Source organism: Perissodus microlepis, chromosome 9 (genome assembly GCF_051167445.1).
Source record: "Perissodus microlepis isolate ML-2025 ecotype Zambia chromosome 9, ASM5116744v1, whole genome shotgun sequence".
In the NCBI taxonomy this organism is placed as follows: Eukaryota; Metazoa; Chordata; class Actinopteri; order Cichliformes; family Cichlidae; genus Perissodus; species Perissodus microlepis.
The window spans coordinates 29,530,013-29,550,295 of record NC_140469.1 but is presented as its reverse complement, the minus strand read 5'-3'; the positions used below and the strand labels follow the sequence as shown (position 1 = coordinate 29,550,295).

Here is a 20,283-nt window from a genome sequence, read left to right as displayed (position 1 = left end):
CATCCATCTTGTCATAAAACGACTAAACAGCTGATACATGAACAAAATAACTCACAAGCTTTCAAATTTGAGCATTTTTATTTCCTTGAAATCAGGTTGCCCTCATGTAAATGTGTTTATTTACATTCATTCAAGTGGCTACCAAGTGTTTTCTTCAAACAGGACACCTGACAAACAAAAAATGTTATATTTAACGATATGTTCACATTTAATAGTATCCAGAGTACCTTTTAGTTAGAATCACTGCCTTGTGGTAGTTTTGCCTCAGCCAAATGGTTAAGGTGTGGTTTACATCCATGTCTGTCCACTTATGATACAGTATACATATGTAGTCAGTAGGGGTGCAACGATACTCGTATCGATATTGAACCGTTCGATACAATGCTTTCGGTTCGGTACGCATATGTATCGAACAATACAAAATTTTTAATTTATTTTATCAACTTTCCTTCTGACGATGCTGTCTGTGTTGAGCGCTCAGTGGATCTGCGCTCGACAGTGCAGCCTAGGCGGAGTAGTCGAACGCAGATTCACTGAGCGCAGGGCAAGCTAGTGAGACAGAAGTTAAGCTCTCCTTGCAACATGGCAAATTGAACCTCCCCCACCCTCATTCAGATCTGGCGTTTGGAACTATTTTGGTTTTCATGTGACGTATGACCCTGAAGGTAAGCGCGTCATGGACTAAAGTAAAACAGTATGTTGGATGTGCCACGCAATGCTCAATTAGATGGGTGGGAACTAGTGTGTTAGCGCAGTTAGCTCGTTAACGTGTTGGCCGTCTAGCCCCACGCACGGGGCGATCAGGGGTAGCTCGTTAACGGAGATTTGCCGTGTTGTGGCGTTAAGGTCATTTCAACGAGATTAACGCTGACAGCACTAGTGGGAACACAACGAATATGACTGCACATTTACGCCGACATCATCCTAGTGCAAAGACAAGTGGAAGCAGACAAAAACAACAAGCACGCATGCTACAAACTTTACCCGAATCATTTAGACAGCCGTTAGCACAGGATTCTCCTTATGGGGACCTGATATGTTTAATATGCTGCTGAGAATATAGCCCAGAAGAAGCGTATAGTATAGCTTTTATTTTGGAAAGAGCCATTTCTCTGTAATAAACTCTCTTTTCCAAAGATGAGTGATTCCTCAATCAGATACAGGGCTCGCAAAATCGCTAGCCCGACGTCCCGGGGCTAGCGATTTTTCCAGTCGGGCTACCAAAATCTATCTCTGCCCTGCCCGTCGGGCTATTGTAGGAAGGAAAAATATATGTCAATGCTTCTGCATTCTTTCGAAAATGTAGCTGGATAATTATGTCATTGGCATCGGTGAGCCACTGTCAATATGTGACATATTGAACTCGTGTTTGAATTTGCGCTTGTTTTTTGCTTTCACTTTGCAATCGCGCGAACTGTGTATAGAGAGCGACAGTACTGATTGGTGAGTGACGATAATTTGCGCACCAATTCCTCTGACATCGTCTTATCAATCGTTAGCTTACTATGCAAACATGACAAGTGAAATCTCCTGCAGCAAGCTTAAACATGTGAGAGGTTGATCGCGCAGAGAATCGCTGAGCGTTATGTGAGTGCGTGTGTAAAAGCAGCAGGATATATATTTTAGTTCTGCTGAGCCAAATAAGACAGGTCAGGGTGAAGAAGTGACAGCCAAAGAAAAGCTTACCACAAAACGGAAAAGTTATGACAAATCAGACTATAAGGCAAAAAGAAAGTGCAGCTTTATGGTTTCATGGACAAAAGAATTTCTGTGGCTGCAATATGACGAGCTATATAACCAGGGGTGCACATAAGTGGTCCGCAGGTGCGCATTCGCTGTCAAAATAAAAAACGCACACAAGATAAGAAGTTGCAACGTGTGTTTGCGTACATAAGATTTTCTGGAGGAGGACAGACATTTGTTTAGAACTCTTAAAGATGTCGATGAAGCTCCTTTAAGCAATTACTTTGGTTTTCCTCCACCTCCAAAGAAATGTCAGAAGGAGTCCGAACCACAAAAGAAGCACGTATTCTCGGAAAAGTGGTTGCAGGAGGTGAGCTGGCTTCAAACAAATGATGAACGCACAGAGATTTGGTGCAGAATGTGCCGTGAAAATCCCACTCTAGCGGACAAAAACAGTGTTTTTTTTATATGGACGCAAACGCGCGTTGCAACTTCTTATCTGGTGCGCGTCTTTTATTTTGACAGCGAATGCGCACATGCGGACCACTTATGTGCACCCGTGTAAATAACATAATGTTCTGCCGGGTGTGTTGTTGGTTTTCCCTCGATTTCTGAGTCGACAAGCGCCTTTGTTACTGGGACCAGTCATTTTAAGAAAGGCCCCCTTTAGAATCCATGAGAAATGCCAGAAATGCATTATTGCTCAGTCTGCAATATCTTTCCCAGAACAAACACTGTTACGGCCTCTGGCCTCAGGTGGCCCCGCCTTCCTCTATGGAAATCAAAGTGCTCCAGGACTCACGGGGGGGTTGGCTGGCCCGGACCTATGCAACTTCATGCAGATCAGAGCCTGTCAGACCACTCACACCATTGGCTGCTGCAGGAGCCTTGAGTACGACAGACCAATGACACAGCTGCCTGCAATTACCTGAGAGTATAAAAGGCTGAGGATTCTTCATTCGTCGAGGGACTTGTTGATTCGAACAGACTGTGTAGAGTGTCCCTCCTGTTGCCTTTTGCCTTCTGCCTTCATTTTGAGTTGCCTCCTGTGAGATGTTTAGAGGAGTAGTGTTCTACTGGTGTCCATAGTGTTACGTGAGTTGTTTGTTATGTTTGTTTAAAATCACTCTATTGCCTAGTGAGTTGTTTCACTAACGGTTTTCAGTTGTGTTAATAAACCTTATGTTTTTCTTCTTATCTAACCCCCTGGTCTCTGGGCTCATTTATGTTACGTCCGCTGTCGCCTAGCAGAGCCGGGTTGTAACATAAGTGGCGGCTCGTCCGGGATCCCTCATAGGGGGGTCTTTGTTCCTGGGAGGGGGGTTAAAATAAAAAGAAGAAAAAATAAATAAATAAAATGTCGGCTGTGTTTTGTTTACAGCACTTTATAGCTGCCCCATCTCTTGAGATTATCAATAGCTGTCGCAAAAATGATTTGCTGCAAATTGTGGATCACTTTCAGCTGCAGGTTTCAAAAACCCTCCGTAAGTGTGATATAAAGGCTTTAGTGGTGGACAAATTGGTGGGAGCTGGTGTGCTTCAAGCGCCTGTTTCGCCTGTGGTCTCTGGTGTGCCAAGCCAAGCTGCCGTAGTTGAAGAGGGCCAAAATGGTTCTGGTGGGGATGGTGAGGGGGATGAGCGGGGAAAAACGCCGCGCACGCTTCCTCGCTATGATCCACTCTCTTCTGGGAGTTCAGAAGGCAGAGAAGGAGCTCGGCTGAAGGTGCGGCTGGCACGTCTCCAATTGGAGGCTGAGGAGAAGGCTCAGAACAGGCGGGTTCAGCTCGAAATAAGAAGGCTGGAGATAGAGGCAGGCAAAGCCGTTAGGCTCCGAAAGCTTGAGCTGGAGTCTCAGTCTCAAGCCTCATCTGTCTCTGCTGACAATTCCGGTCCCGCCTCCTCGTCCACTTCTGCTTTTAAAATCAATAAGTGCATTTCTCTAGTGCCCACTTTTAGAGAAACTGATGTTGATACATACTTTGCAGCATTTGAACGTATCGCTGGCGCGTTGCAGTGGCCTAGTGAGATTTGGCCTCTTTTGCTACAGTGCAAACTGTCCGGCAAAGCCCAAGAGGTGGTGGCTGCGCTTTCTTTAAAGGACAGTTTAGATTATTCGTGCGTTAAAACAGCTGTTTTGCAGGCATATGAGCTAGTCCCCGAGGCCTATAGGCAGAGGTTTCTCCAGCAAAAGAAGATGCCAACCCAAACTTATGTGGAGTTTGCTAGAGAAAAGGGGATTCTCTTTGATAAGTGGTGTGTTGCTTCAAAAGCGAGTGACTATGACGCTCTGCGCAAATTAGTTTTGTTAGAGGGTTTTAAGAAATGCATTCCTGAGCGTATTGTGCTATATTTAAATGAACAGAAAGTGACGTCACTCGCATCTGCTGCTGTTCTTGCTGATGAGTTCGTGCTCACTCATAAAGCCTCGTTTACTGGCAGTGAGAAGCCACGGGTTAGCCCTGTGCAACAGCCCCACACAGCTAAAGTGTCTGGGTCCAGGGAAACCCGTGAATGTTTTTACTGTCATAAAACTGGACATGTGATTGCTGATTGTTTAGCCTTAAAACGCAAAACATCAAATGCTCAGCAACCCAAAGGGGTGGGTTTTGTAAAAGCTGAGGCCCGTCATGAGGTCCATGGTTGTGGTGGTAGGGTGCCAGACCCCTGTTTCGAACCATTCATTTTTGATGGCTCAGTATCGCTAACAGACAATCCATCTGAGTTAAAACCTGTGCGTATTTTAAGGGACACTGGAGGTTCTCAAACTGTCATCCTCGCAAGCGTTTTACCGTTTTCTGCTGAAAGTGAATGTGGTTTTTAATTCTGTTCTATGGGGGATAGAGATGGGTTACGCTCCCAGACCAGTTCACAGAGTTTTTATTAAATCAACCCTTGCTACAGGATTTTTCCCTGTTGCTGTTTGCCCGGCCTTGCCTATAGAGGGCGTGGCCATGTTGTTGGGCAATGATATTGCAGGAGGGGTAGTGCTCCCTCGTCTGGAGGTTTTAGACAACCCCCTGAATCAGAAAACCTCTGATGTTTCTATGCACCCTGGGCTGTATCCAGCCTGTGCAATTACTCGAGCACAAGCTCGTAAAGATACTGATATTGCCCTCTCTGATTCTGTGTTGATGTCCTCATTTTCCGAGGAGAATGATGTACCCACTAAAAGAAACAATGTTCTGTCACCCCCAGACTCAATGAAACCTGAGGAGCCTGATCCATTTCCTAAGGTCTCTTTGCTGCCCTTGACTAGAGACCAGCTGTCAGCAGCTCAATTAGCTGATGAAACACTACAGAGCTGTTTCAAACGTACGGTAAGTGATGAGCAAGTCGAGAAAGAGCAACAAGCCTATTTTGTAGAACATGATGTTCTGATGCGTCAGTGGTCTCCACCAGGTGCAGAAGGTGCAGAATGGAGTAAGGTCAAGCAGATTGTCGTGCCCTCTGTGTACCGACAGAAAATCCTGGCCCTTGCCCATGAAAGCCAGTGGTCGGGACACTTGGGCATCACGAAAACATACCAGCTACTATTAAAACATTTCTTTTGGCCTGGTATGAAGCGTGATGTTTCTAAATTTTGCAACAGTTGCCATGTATGTCAGATTGCAGGTAAACCTAATCAGGTCATACCCCCGGCTCCGTTGTGTCCCATTCCTGTAGTGGATCAGCCATTTGACCATGTCATAGTAGACTGTGTGGGTCCACTACCTAGAACAAAATCAGGAAAGCAATACCTTCTCACGATCATGTGTGCAGCTACCCGTTTCCCCGAGGCTGTCCCGTTACATAAGGTTACAGCAAAATCTGTTGTTAAGGCGTTGACAACATTCTTTTCAGTGTTTGGCCTGCCAAAGGTCATACAGACTGACCAGGGCTCAAACTTTCAATCTAAGTTGTTCAAACAAGTGGCTAGCACTCTAGGTGTCAAGCATGTAGTGTCCTCTGCTTATCATCCTGAATCGCAAGGTGCATTAGAGCGGTGGCACCAGACCTTAAAGACGATGCTACGCAAATACTGCCTGAAGTCTGAAAAGAGCTGGGATGAGGGTGTTCCATTTGTGTTATTTGCTGCCCGTGACGCTGTGCAGGAGTCACTTGGTTTTAGTCCTTCTGAACTGGTATTTGGCCATAGGCCACGGGGACCCCTCAAAGCTCTGAAAGAGGCCTTTTTGAGCCCACATGGAGTTTTCGAAGTAAATGTAAGCAGTTATGTAAAGCACTTCCGTGAGCGGTTGAACCAAGCCAACGCTCTGGCTAAACAGCACCTTGCCGCTTCACAGGGAAAGATGAAACGCCATTATGATAAGGCTTCTGTTAAAAGAACCTTTCAGGTGGGTGACCAGGTTCTTGTGCTCTTGCCTGTTCCAGGCTCAGCCTTGTCTGCTAGGTATAGCGGCCCCTTTAAAGTTTGTGAAAAGAGAGGGGAGACAGATTATGTAATTTGCACTCCCGACCGCAGGCGCAAAACACGCGTCTGTCACATAAACATGCTGAAACTGTACCATCCTCGGTCAACACCAGAGCCTGCTGGGTTCTGTGCTCCTATTGTAGCCTCAAGCCACCTAGCGGAAGGAGGGGTGGACGAGGTTGATGGTTTAAAACTAAGTTATCCCACCTGTTCTAGACCCCGTCTGTCTAACTCAGAAATGCTGAATGCATTGCTGAGTTTGCTTGAGCATCTGTCCTCGGAGCAGCAAGAAGACATAACTGCCTTGATTAGGGAATACACCTGTTTATTCGGGGATGTGCCAACTTGCACTACGGTGCTAGAGCATGATATTGATGTCCAGGGAGCTAAACCTATTAAGCAGCATCCTTATCGAGCCAGCCCCCAGAAGCGCTTGCTCATGAAACAGGAGGCTGACTATCTGCTGCAACATGGCTTAGCGAAGCCCAGTCAAAGCCCCTGGAGCTCGCCTTGTATAGTGGAATCTAAGCCAGATGGCTCGCCCCGTTTTATTACAGACTTCCGGAAGGTGAACTCTGTGACTGTGGCTGACTCACATCCTCTCCCAAGAGTTGAGGATTGTGTGGACAGTATTGGGACTGCTCAGTATGTCACTAAATTAGATCTTCTTAAAGGTTACTGGCAGGTCCCTTTAACTGAATGTGCCTCTAACATCTCTGCCTTTGTTACACCTGATGATTTTCTACAATACACAGTCATGGCTTTCGGCATGTGTAACGCTCCTGCCACCTTCCAGAGGCTGGTAAATAAAGTCCTCCGTGGCCTGTCCAACTGCAGTGCCTACCTAGATGATCTAGTAGTTTACACTGAAACATGGCAAGATCATTTGGAAACGTTACACCAAGTATTTCACCGTTTGGCTCAAGCTACTCTAACTCTCAACTTAGCTAAGTGTGAGTTTGCCAAAGCTACAGTGACGTACTTAGGCAGGGAGGTGGGACGTGGACAGGTCCGGCCCATTGATGCCAAAGTGGCAGTGATTAACGGGTTTCCCACACCTACCACCAGGCGTGAGTTGCGTAGGTTTCTAGGGATGGTGGGCTACTACAGAAACTTTTGTAAGAATTTCTCCTCTGTAGTCAAGCCATTGACTGACCTACTCAGCCCAAAGGTTGAGTTTAACTGGTCAAGTGAGTGTCAAGATGCTTTTGAGAGTGCGAAAGCCCTCCTCTGCCACACTCCTGTGTTAGCTGCACCTGATTTGACGCGACCATTCAAACTTGAGGTTGATGCCAGTGCTGTCGGGGCTGGGGCAGTGCTGTTGCAAGAAGACTTGCAGGGATTAAACCACCCCGTTTGTTACTTTTCCCGCAAGTTCAATAAAAATCAGTTAAACTACTCCACCATTGAAAAGGAGACCCTGGCTTTGTTGTTGGCTCTTCAGCACTTTCACGTATACCTGGGATCCAGTATGTTACCTCTTGTTGTGTACACCGACCACAACCCACTCGTGTTCCTTGCTCGCATGTTTAATCATAACCAGCGCCTTATGCGCTGGGCTCTGTTGTTGCAGGAATACAACTTAAGTATTCACCATAAAAAAGGGTCTGAAAATGTTTTAGCTGATGGTCTGTCCCGCTTGTAAACATGTTTTACTGTGTTTGTTCTTTGTTGTTGTTCACACTCTGTAATGTCTGCTTCGGCCCAACATGGTTGGTATTTTAAGGGGAGGGGTGTTACGGCCTCTGGCCTCAGGTGGCCCCGCCTTCCTCTATGGAAATCAAAGTGCTCCAGGACTCACGGGGGGGTTGGCTGGCCCGGACCTATGCCCGCCCCAACTTCATGCAGATCAGAGCCTGTCAGACCACTCACACCATTGGCTGCTGCAGGAGCCTTGAGTACGACAGACCAATGACACAGCTGCCTGCAATTACCTGAGAGTATAAAAGGCTGAGGATTCTTCATTCGTCGAGGGACTTGTTGATTCGAACAGACTGTGTAGAGTGTCCCTCCTGTTGCCTTTTGCCTTTTGCCTTCATTTTGAGTTGCCTCCTGTGAGATGTTTAGAGGAGTAGTGTTCTACTGGTGTCCATAGTGTTACGTGAGTTGTTTGTTATGTTTGTTTAAAATCACTCTATTGCCTAGTGAGTTGTTTCACTAACGGTTTTCAGTTGTGTTAATAAACCTTATGTTTTTCTTCTTATCTAACCCCCTGGTCTCTGGGCTCATTTATGTTACGTCCGCTGTCGCCTAGCAGAGCCGGGTCGTAACAACACCAATTGCAAATAACATACTAAAAATAAACCTGAAAAATCTGTTTAGAACAGCGTACTATGTTGCAAAGAGTGAACTACCATTGGCAAAATTTAGCAGTCTTTGCAAACTTCAATATGCCACCAACTATATACTTCTAAACACAAATGACTACATGCAGTATTCTACCATATTCAAACTTATATCATTAAAAGATTATACTGACTACTAAGTACAATTTTCCATTGACAGGACTATTGTTCACGTGTTTATGTTCACGAGCTGTGCACATTGAAACGCTAGATGACTTATCGACAGATGCCTTCATGAACGCTCTTCAAGTTCTGATAGCCATAAGAGGTCCTGTCCAGCAATTAAGATGCGACCAAGGGACAAACTTTATGGGCGCCAAAAGAGAATTTTTGGAGCTAATGAAGGATATGGATCAAGAACCACAAAGAGCTATTGGTTGTGAATTTGTGGTGAACGTTCCGGCAGCTAGCCACATGGGGGGCATCTGGGAACGTCAAATTCAAACAGTACGAAGTGTACTGACAGCGATGCTGGACAAGTTCTCAAACAGACTCGATACAGCTAGTCTAAGAACACTGCTTTACGAGACAATGGCCATCATTAACAGCAGACCTTGTTGAGTATCTCAACAATCACTTGGGACCAGAGCCATTAACTCCCAATCACATATTAACGATGAAATCTTCAGTTATTGTTCCACCTCCAGGAGAGTTTTGCAGAGAGGATTTGTACTTGAACAAAAGATGGAAAAGAGTACAATTTCTAGCAAATGAGTTTTGGCAAAGGTGGAGGTGAGAGTATCTGTTAAATTTCCAGCGGCGACAGAAATGGCAGAACGTCTCACGAAACCTGTGAGTAAATGACATTGTGATACTGCAGGATGATAATGCTACAAGATGTAAATGGAAACTTGCTCTAATAGTAGAGGCTATAGAGAGCCCAGATGGCAAGGTTCGAAAGGTGAAGCTCAAGACCAGTGAAACTACCTTTGACAGGGGAAAAGCACTGACAAGGCTGATATATCTGGAAAGACCTATTCACAAGGTAGTGACTTTACTGGAGACTGACATGCAAAGTGAACCAGACTTTAATGTTGACACATTAGAAAGTCACATTGTTAAAAATTAGTGATTTTGGTGGGAGTGTAAGTGTTACAGAAATGGCTTATGTATAAAGAAGTTTAATAGATGGTTCCAGCAGTTAAAATGTTCTTGCTTGTACATTTCTGTGGTCAATATTGTAAAGGTGTGTTTATCTTGTCACAAAGAACAAGTTTTGTTACACCGCTATTATCGCGAGGTTTGGGCGTGATAATATAGGCTGTGAGCCCACGTTTAATAATCACGCTAAGGAGTTCAGCGAGCTATCTGCAAAGGCCTGTTTAGTCTACCAGCTGTACAAGGTATTTGTCATTTTCTATAACTGTATTGTAATATTGTGAAAATTTGTAATGTATGGTGTTCTAATTATTTTATGTTTTAATTTAGAATCCGCAAGACTGTAAAGGTATTCTTCTAGGACCTCCGAAGTGGCAGGCGGCCACGAGGTAAGTTTTTGTTGTTAAAGCACAAGTGTTACTTTTGATAGACTGAAGCACTTAAAGCCTTTGAGTTTTATGTTTATAGTTTTCACGGCGTTCAATAAATGCAGCGAAGCGCCCGTCTTGAAGAAGCTGTGCCTGTGTTGTCATTTTGGGAGTTACACAGCTGTTGCCACGAACGTCGCACTCACTTACGTCACTGTCATGAGACATTCTCGAAAAAAAAATAAGACGGTTTTAGTAACGCAGTAACGCAGTGTTCCTACAGGAAAGTAACAGTAATCTAATTACCTTTTTTGCAATAGTAATCCCTTACTTTACTGGTTACTTGAAAAAAGTAATCGGATTACAGTAACGCATGCGTTACTGTCCATCTCTGCTATTAACAAATAGTGAGAGAGAAAGGTGACTGAGGAAGAAATACTCAATGCATCATGGGAAACTCCCAGCAGCCTCCACCTATTGCAGCATACCTAAGGGAAGATTCAGGGTAACCTGTCTAGCCATAACTACAGTGGCTTGAATTTGAATTTATTTATTTAGGACAGTGCATGTTAATGAACACAAATGTAAAAAAAAAAATTACATGAATGTAAACATACCAGATTATAGCCAAGGGCTAATTTCCATCTGTTGTCCTTAAGCATAAAAAATAGACATAATAATTCATAAAAATTCATGATTCATTCATAATAAAAACTCCATCACCAAACTTACACATACACACCATTCTGTTCCCAAATAAAACATTAAAACTATACAACTCATACATGATCACACACTTGATTTGTCCATAACCAGTTTTTAACCTTTGCCTTAAACAAACTGAGTGTAGAGCATTCTCTAATGGGTTGAGGAAGACTGTTCCACAGATGGCCTCCCTGGACAGAAAGGATGTTCTGCCCAAATGCTGTCCGTCTGTGGGGTATAAACAAGTCTCCTCGGATTGAAGCTCGAGTGGTCCTGTCTGAGCTTTCTTTATGCCTAATGAACTGCTTTAGTGGTGGTGGAGCAAGGGAGTGTAAGACTTTATATATTAAACACACTCTTTTAAGTTTCACTAAGTTATTGAAGTTCAGTAATTTATGTTTTTTTAACACATGACAGTGGTGGTGGGAAGTCGGTTTTTTGTCAAGTAGTTTTAAACTTCTTTTATAAATGTTTTCAATAGTTTTAAGTGTTGTTGGACAAGCAAGTGACCAGGACGTCAAACAATAGTCCATATGAGAGATGATCATTGAGTAAAAATAAGTTTTTGCAACATTCATATTTGAATTATTACGTATATGATTAAAATTTCGATTATTAAATTTAAGTACCTGGGACACTTTATTTATGTGACTCTTGAAGGATAATGTTGGATCTAGAATGACCCCAAGATATTTAAATTCTGGAGCTAATTCAAGCTCTACTCCATCCAGGAATATGTTTGACTGCTTCAAGTTTAAGGGGCGTTTTGAAAAATACATACAGACAGTTTTTGAGGTGTTCAACATTAGGCATGAGTCCTCCAGCCAGCTATGCATTAATGCTAAAGCAGCTGTAAGATCTTTTGCCACCTGCTGGACACTATTTGCTTGCGTATATATAACTGCATCATCCGCATACATTTGAGTAAATATATTTGGACAGACTTCAGGTAAGTTATTGATAAAAAGAGAGAACAATAAGGGCCCAAGAACAGATCCTTGAGGAACCCCTGTATCACAGTCTAAATATGGAGATTTAACCCCATCCAACACCACACACTGTTTCCTGTGTGAGAGATATGAGGCAAACCACTGAAGAGCCTGACTGGAGATATTAAACTGAGTCAATCTGGACAACAATATCTGATGGTTTACAGAGTCGAAAGCCTTCTTCAGATCTAAAAATACAGCTCCAACACAGGGACTCTTGTCCAGCAAGCTCTTCAAGTTCTCCACTAACATACACAGGGCAGTATCTGTGGAGTGATGTGCCCGAAAGCCAAACTGCAACGGATGTAATGAGGGTTGGGTGTTTTCTAGGTGAGCAGTGAGGAGTTTAACCACCCACTTCTCAGCTATTTTAGATACGACCGGGAGTGTGCTTATGGGGCGATAATTAGCAATGTCAGTCTTCACACCTGCTTTGAGAATTGGTGTAACTGCAGCAATTTTCCAATCTGTTGGAACAATGGAGTGTTTGAAAGACATATTCAAAACATGAGTTGTTGGACGTACAAGCAAATCCATATGTTCCTTTAGGAAGTTTGTGTTAATACCATATACATCAAGTGCTTTTGATTGTTTTAAACCTGTAATTAGTTTAGCAACTTCAGTGTCTGAAATATGAGTGATGGTGAACAAATTTTGACCAGCATCATTCACATTATCAGAGCATACGACTGAGTCAAAGCTCTGACTGATCTCCTTAACAGATGAAATAAAGAAAGTGTTTAAGTTACTGACAATAGATAGAGGCTCTCTAACAATAGAGTTATTTACATAAAGTTCAATTGTATTTTTACTTTTGTTTGAATGACGGACAAGTAATTTATTTAAGTGTTGCCAGATAATTTTACCATTACCTTTGGCTCTTTCAATTATATTTATAAAAATTTTTGCTTTGGCCTGTCTCAAACTTCTTGTTACTTTATTCCGCATTGAAGTAAATCTCTGTCTATCCAGAGTTAGACCTGTTTTCAGGAACTGCTTTAGTAATTGATCTCTTGTTTTCATTAAATTCTTGCACTCTTTGTTTAACCAGGGCAAATTAGATGTTGTCTTTATTTTTTGTCGACCTCTAATGGAGTATGTTGATATAACATCCTTAACAATGTCAGTGAAGTGACTGCTGCAGAATTGTGGATCATCACTACACAATAAAGGCTCCCAGTTAACTGATGCTAATGCTTCTGCTACATTTTGTCGCTGACTTCTTGGTATGAATTCATAAAAGGATCTCCTATTAGATGAACTTTGAAAGTCATTCTTAACACGTGATTTTATAAGTTTTCTAGAAAATAATATTAAATTGTGGTCTGAAATACCAGTGATAAAATTATGAGATTTAATAATTCGCTCGGGCTTATTACTGAAAACCAGATCTATTTTAGTTTTAGAGTGTCTTGTTATTCTTGTGGGTTGTTCAATGTGTTGAGTAAAGTTCAAAGTCTCCATTATGTCCTTGAGTGTTCTTGCAAAAGTATTCGGCCCCCTTGAACTTTCCCACATTTTGTCACATTACAGCCACAAACATGAATTAATTTTATTGGAATTCCACGTGAAATACCAATAAAAAGTGGTGTACACGTGAGAAATGGAACATTCATACATGATTCCAAACATTTTTTACAAATAAATAACTGCAAAGTGGGGTGTGCGTAATTATTCAGCTCCCTTTGGTCTGAGTGCAGTCAGTTGCCCATAGACATTGCCTGATGAGTGCTAATGACTAAATAGAGTGCACCAGTGTGTAATCTAATGTCAGTACAAATACAGCTGCTCTGTGACAGCCTCAGAGGTTGTCTAAGAGAATATTGTGAGCAACAACACCATAAAGTCCAAAGGACACACCAGACAGGTCAGGGATAAAGTTATTGAGAAATTTAAAGCAGGCTTAGGCTACCAGAAGATTTCCCAAGCTTTGAACATCCCACGGAGCACTGTTCAAGCGATCATTCAGAAATGGAAGGAGTATGGCACAACTGTAAACCTACCAAGACAAGGCCATCCACCTAAACTCACAGGCCGAACAAGGAGAGCGGTGATCAGAAATGCAGCCAAGAGGCCCATGGTGACTCTGGACGAGCTGCAGAGATCTACAGCTCAGGTGGGGGAATCTGTCCATAGGACAACTATTAGTCGTGCACTGCACAAAGTTGGCCTTTATGGAAGAGTGGCAAGAAGAAAGCCATTGTTAACAGAAAACCATAAGAAGTCCTGTTTGCAGTTTGCCTCAAGCCATGTGGGAGACACAGCAAACATGTGGAAGAAGGTGCTCTGGTCAGATGAGACCAAAATGGAACTTTCTGGCCAAAATGCAAAACGCTATGTGTGGCAGAAAACTAACACTGCACATCACTCTGAACACACCATCCCCACTGTCAAATATGGTGGTGGCAGCATCATGCTCTGGGGGTGCTTCTCTTCAGCAGGGACAGGGAAGCTGGTCAGAGTTGATGGGAAGATGGATGGAGCCAAATACAGGGCAATCTTGGAAGAAAACCTCTTGGAGTCTGCAAAAGACTTGAGACTGGGACGGAGGTTCACCTTCCAGCAGGACAACGACCCTAAACATGAAGCCAGGGCAACAATGGAATGGTTTAAAACAAAACATATCCATGTGTTAGAATGGCCCAGTCAAAGTCCAGATCTAAATCCAATCGAGAATCTGTGGCAAGATCTGAACACTGCTATTCAGAAACCAAGGGCGTAGATTTGGCATGGACGGAAGGGACATGTCCCCACCAATATCCAGCAATTATTGAATTGTCCCCACCAATAATTTGATCTCTTCGAGTAAAGAAAAACAAACCCGATAGTAAGAAAAAAACGATCTGTCAGCGTCTCATTCAGCGAGCGGAGCAGAAAGAGTTAAATTACGTTCTCTACTGGAGTCCTACGTCATGTGACAAATATGGCCAATGTGATTGGCTCAGCTTTTCAGGGAGCTCTGTATAGTTTCAGCAGCAGCAAACCTGCGCTGCAAGGAGGAGAGGAGGATGGCAGCGCAAAGGAAGAACCTGGATATAAGAAATTGTTTTTCAAAGAAACCTGTAAGTCACTTAAAGTCAAGTTCACTCATATAATGTGTCCGTCACAATAACGTTACAGGCTGTGCTAGGCCATACATGCCAACACTCACGATTTTTCCAGGGAATTTCAGTGCCCCTCCCGAAAATCTCCCGGGGCGACCATTCTCCCCCCAATTTCTCCTGATTTTCCACCCGGACAACAAAACTGAAAACCATATCCCAGACCGGCCCAGCCAATTCCAGTTTCCAACAATGGCTACTATTACGGACTCTGTTAAGGACATTCTATGACACTGTGGTAGCATCTGCCCTTTTCTATGCAGTGGCCTGCTGGGGGAGTGGATGCACGGACAGGGACAGGAGCAGGATTGACAAACTGGTGCGGAGGTCTAGCTCCGTGCTGGGATGTCCCCTGGAGTCTGTGGAGGTGGTCGGTGAGGGGAGGATGTTAGTGAAGCTGACATCCATCATGAACAACCCACATCACCCACTGCATGAGTATGTGAGTGGGCTGAGCAGCTCCTTTAGTCAGAGACTGAAACACCCTCGCTGCAGGAAGGAGCGCTTTCGCAGATCATTCATCCCAACAGCAGTTAGACTCTATAACTCCTCAATCACGATGTCATAAGTCACTGGACACTGTGAATATCCACGGTCACCACTTCATGCATAATGGACCTTCCATGTGTATGGACATGTGCAGGTATATATGTATGTATATGTATACATATGTATATTTAGTGTGTACATGTGTGTGTGTACATGTCTATAAACAGGAATAGTAGTGGTACTATAGTTATGTCAAGCTATATAGTTTATGTCTTCCATATTTCCAACCATATCCATAATCACATACTGTGTATGCTACCATTGTATATAGTGTATTATCTTACTTTTTTTCATTGATTGTACTTATTTGTATTTTTGTATTTCCTTCTGATATCTGTACCTGAGCTGAGGTGACGCAAAAATTTTCCCGTTGTGGGATCAATAAAGTCTTGTCTTGTCTTGTCTTATCACTGCAGCTACTTAGTTTTAATATTACTCTTATTACTCTTTCTGGGTCGCAAAATAAACTTTTAACACATTTTCAGGCGAGAATGTAGCTGTGTAAACATCAAATAACTTAAACATGTTATTGTTTGGCCTTTTTCAGTGCTTTAGTTTTGTTTTATTTGTTGGTGAGTAAATCGTTTTGGCTGAGATTAAAGTTATTAGATTAAATTAGATTAAATAAAACTTTATTAATCCCTCGGGAGGATTCCTCCGGGTTCTCACACAGCTGAATAAACTGCTGTGTGAAAACAGCAGTTTATTCGACCATCTACGCCAGCGTCCGGTTATAGTTTAGACAGCAAGGAGCAGACGGCAGGTGATGTAATTCTGAAGGCTAGACCGTCCAATTTCACAGTCGTTCATTTCCGGTCTACCCGGCTTTCGGAGGACCCGGCCCACTTAGACCACAAAGGCCGGGTCCTCAGGTGGACGCAGCCTCTGAATTTGGACACCCCCGGCCTGTTTCCGGCTGGACAATAATAACGGTGACATTTAACTTATTTTATCCGATAAATAAACACTGTAAGATTCAAGTTTTTTGTATATATATGTACATGTATATCCCCCCCAGCCCCTTTGAATGTCTCCCTAATTCTGAGGTCTCAAGGTTGGCAAGTAGGTGCTAGGCTTGGTCCACATCAGTATAAAATTGTATGTAACCATGAATAATGTGATGCCATGTCCACCAGGAGAGACTGGACAGTATAGATGTAAAACAAATATGCCAGGAGTTCATTTCAGCTAACGAGAGGAGCAGGCATGTGTTTGTTGTGTGGGGCATGTAGTCCATGTCTGTTGCTGTAACAGTAGTTCATGTTTAGAATAAAACATCCCAGCCCCTATCTGATAGAGGGCAGTAGTGCCTAAAATGTTGCATAATGTTGCTGAGAGATCTTTTACTTTGTGGTAATCTTAGATGAGTAGTTTTATGGACAAAACCCACCAGATCATTTAGTGTTCCCTTAGTGCTAATGTGTCAGAGATGTTGGTCGTAATATAACTGAAGTAATGTTGTTAAGTCCTTAAAGTCATATTCTTTTATTGTCATGACTGTATTTGAAGGTATTTTTACTTTTGTATGATACCTGATTTATATGGATTATGGCTGAAGTAAACTAAAGTCTGAAATACTTAGTCATTTGTTTAATAGTAATTTAACATTATTATTATTTTAAACGGTTTAAAAGCATGTAGCATAGCATATGTAGGCAAGTATATTTCTCCTTTTTTTATCAAGAAGCAAAAACAAAAAGGAAAAAATAAGAAACGGGGCAGGGGTCGATGGGTGAATCATCCGTCCCCACCAATGCCACAACCAAATCTACACCCTTGTCAGAAACGCTGTCCATCTAATCTGACTGAGCTGGAGCTGTTTTGCAAAGAAGAATGGGCAAGAATTTCAGTCTCTAGATGTGCAAAGCTGGTAGAGACATACCCTAAAAGACTGGCAGCTGTAATTGCAGCAAAAGGTGGTTCTACAAAGTATTGACTCATGGGGCTGAATAATTACGCACATCCCACTTTGCAGTTATTTATTTGCAAAAAATGTTTGGAATCATGTATGATTTTCGTTCCACTTCTCACATGTGCACCACTTTGTGTTGGTCTTTCACGTGGAATTCCAATCAAATTGATTTATGTTTGTGGCTGTAATGTGACAAAATGTGGGAAAGTTCAAGGGGGCCGAATACTTTTGCAAGCCACTATATAAAATATCCTTGCTCTTATACACAGCGACTTTACCATTTCTGGTTCGGGACCACTGTCTTCAGCTGAGACTGAAGAAGTCTCTTGGATGAGTTACGAAACGTTTGTCCCACTGAAAACGCTACGTCCAGATGAACAGAATCATCTTCTGGGATTTCCTTACCTGGATGATTGAGCATGCATCAAGATATTACCCACAATTACTTAGGTACACGAGAACAAAGGGACAGCAAGTCAGTTTCTTACAGAGGAAGAAATAAATAAATAATTATACTGCAATTAATTTTAAGCAGTGTGTAATTATTCAGAAAAAAAAACGGAAAGATACATCACATCTTTCTACATTTTATTTTTCATAGGATTCAGTTAATCTTTTACATACTGTCCAGATAAAATGACTAAAATTTATGACTTATAATTCTTTTCTATAATGCTTTTCTTGTGATCAGATGATGGGAGTAATGTTTGCTCTGTATGCTGTTTGTGGACACAGCCAGTGAAGTTTAACTTGCTAAACTTGTGTTGGGATAACTAACTCCATAAGCTAAGATTTTGTAATCGCGGCTCGATCGCTTCACAACATTCATGATCTTCTCTTAAACTCTTTCTTTCCATCCTGTCTTGCAGCTCTATTGTCATCATCCTTTCCTGAGTATTGCCCTCTCTTTGAAAAAGGAAGAAGGGGCTCAGAATTGATGTAATCCTCCCCCCACCTTCAACCCAAGCATGTGTGGTAGTCACTGCTACCACACATACATGTCCTGAACCACGCTCACATACTTCTCTGTCACTTCTGACTTCATCATGCAGTACCACAGTGCCTCTTTTTGCACCCTTTCATGTTTTCACTAGATCTACAAAGACAGTGAAGCTCTGACTTTCTCAGGAAATTAAAGCTGAATTCTGTGAAGCCTGATCTCAAGCTTTTTAAGTTTGACGCAGCATCCAGAAGAACTTTTGTTCAGATCCCCCGTTTCTCCCACTGTGTTCAAATGAACCCTGTCAGGGTAATGTCCCATTGGTCTGCCCCTTTTCTCACAGGAGGACACTTTGTGGGTCTTTTGATGCCTCAGTAGATCTGTGTTATGGATGAAAGACTTTCCACACTGACCACATATAAATTGTTTAGTACCAGAGTGGGTGCGCTGATGTGATTTTAAGCCAGTCATGTGAGAAAAAGCCTTTCCGCAGTGACCACATACAAATTGTTTAGTACCAGAGTGGGTGCGCTGATGTGATTTTAAGCCAGTCATGTGAGAAAAAGCCTTTCCGCAGTGACCACATACAAATTGTTTAGTACCAGAGTGGGTGCGCTGATGTGATTTTAAGCTAGTCATGTGAGAAAAAGCCTTTCCGCAGTGACCACATACAAATTGTTTAATACCAGAGTGGGTGCGCTGATGTGAGTTTAGGGGACCAATATCAGTAAAACATTTTCCACACTGCACACAGCTGAAAGGTTTCTCTCCACTGTGGATGCGCTGATGTCTTTTTAACCTATCAATCCTAGTAAAAGAATTTCCACACTGATCACAGCTGAAAGGTTTCTCTCCACTGTGGATGCGCTGATGCACTTTTAAGTCGCACTTCTGAGTAAAAGAATTTCCACACTGATCACAGGTGAAAGGTTTAACTTCACTGTGGATGCCCTGATGTCTTTTTAGGGGACCAATATCAGTAAAAGATTTTCCACACTGCTCACAGCTGAAAGGTTTCTCTCCACTGTGGATGCGCAGATGCACTTTTAAGTCGCACTTCTGAGTAAAAGATTTTCCACACTGCTCACAGCTGAAAGGTTTCTCTCCACTGTGGATGAGCTGATGTGCTTTTAAATTGCCCTTCTGAGTAAAAGACTTTCCACACTGCTCACAGCTGAAAGGTTTCTCTCCACTGTGGATGAGCTGATGTGCTTTTAAATTGCCCTTCTGAGTAAAAGAATTTCCACACTGATCACAGGTGAAAGGTTTAACTTCACTGTGGACGCCCTGATGTCTCTCTAAGTGATCTCTATCCTGAAAAGACTTTCCACACTGATCACAGACAAATGATTTACCTCCAACATGAATCATATAATGTCTCCTTAAGTGACCTTTCTGAGTAAAAGACTTTTCACACTGATCACAGTTGAAAGCTTTAAATCCAGTGTGGACGACCTGATGTAATTTTAAGCTCCATCTCAGAGCAAAGGTCTTTCCACACTGATCACAGCTGAATGGTTTCACACCGGTGTGGATCACCTGATGTGTTTTTAAGCTCCATCTCAGAGCAAAGGTCTTTCCACACTGATCACAGCTGAATGGTTTCACACCGGTGTGGATCAGCTGATGTCTTTTTAAGTTGCTACTCAGAGTAAAAGTCTTTCCACACTGATCACAGCTCAAGCTTCTCTCCTCCCTGTTGGCACGCTTGCGTCTTCTGAGCTGCTTCATAGCGGGAAAAGTCTTTTCCACAGGGATCGCCGCTGGCTCATCTTTACCTGCTGGTGCTGGATCTTTTTGGTTGATGTCATCCATGTGCTGAGGTTTCAGCCTGCTTTCACTTCTTTCTCCTGTAATGACAAAGAACCCAAACAGTGACATCAGGTCTATACCTTCAGCTCATCCACAAGTGCCCCCTCTTACCTCACAAAGATAAACAGTTTCACCATCTGCCAAACGTCTCAGGTGCCTGAGGACGCTATGCTGTGGTAAATATTTGAAGTGAGCTCATTTTGGCGATAAAAGTAGTAAAAGCTCAACTTGTGAATAAAATATTGGCTCTTGTGACTTCAAAGTTTTTTAGTTTATACTTTGTTCAAATTTGAAGAACATCACACTTACAATGTGCAGTTCAGGTTGTATGTGTGAGAGCTGTACAACCAAATCCACACTGACTCAGATT

The 20,283-nt window shown here is 42.7% G+C and overlaps 2 protein-coding genes across 5 annotated transcripts in view; one reads left to right on the top strand and one right to left on the bottom strand.

The window, feature by feature from the left end:
* Positions 1-59: 59 nt before the first annotated feature.
* The window catches only part of LOC146380758 (uncharacterized), a 36,976-nt gene continuing 16,752 nt past the window's right edge, over positions 60-20,283 (bottom strand). For all 4 annotated transcript variants that reach the window (XM_084940072.1, XM_084940071.1, XM_084940070.1 and 1 more), the window contains one exon: positions 60-19,951. In XM_084940072.1, the coding sequence (XP_084796198.1) occupies positions 18,294-19,916 (1,623 nt within the window). In that variant the 5' untranslated portion in view covers positions 19,917-19,951 and the 3' untranslated portion in view covers positions 60-18,293. The remainder of the gene's footprint in view (positions 19,952-20,283) is intronic.
* LOC146380759 (uncharacterized) lies at positions 3,041-4,504 on the top strand. Its single transcript, XM_084940098.1, has one exon. The coding sequence runs from the start codon at positions 3,041-3,043 to the stop codon at positions 4,502-4,504; it is 1,464 nt and encodes a 487-aa protein (XP_084796224.1).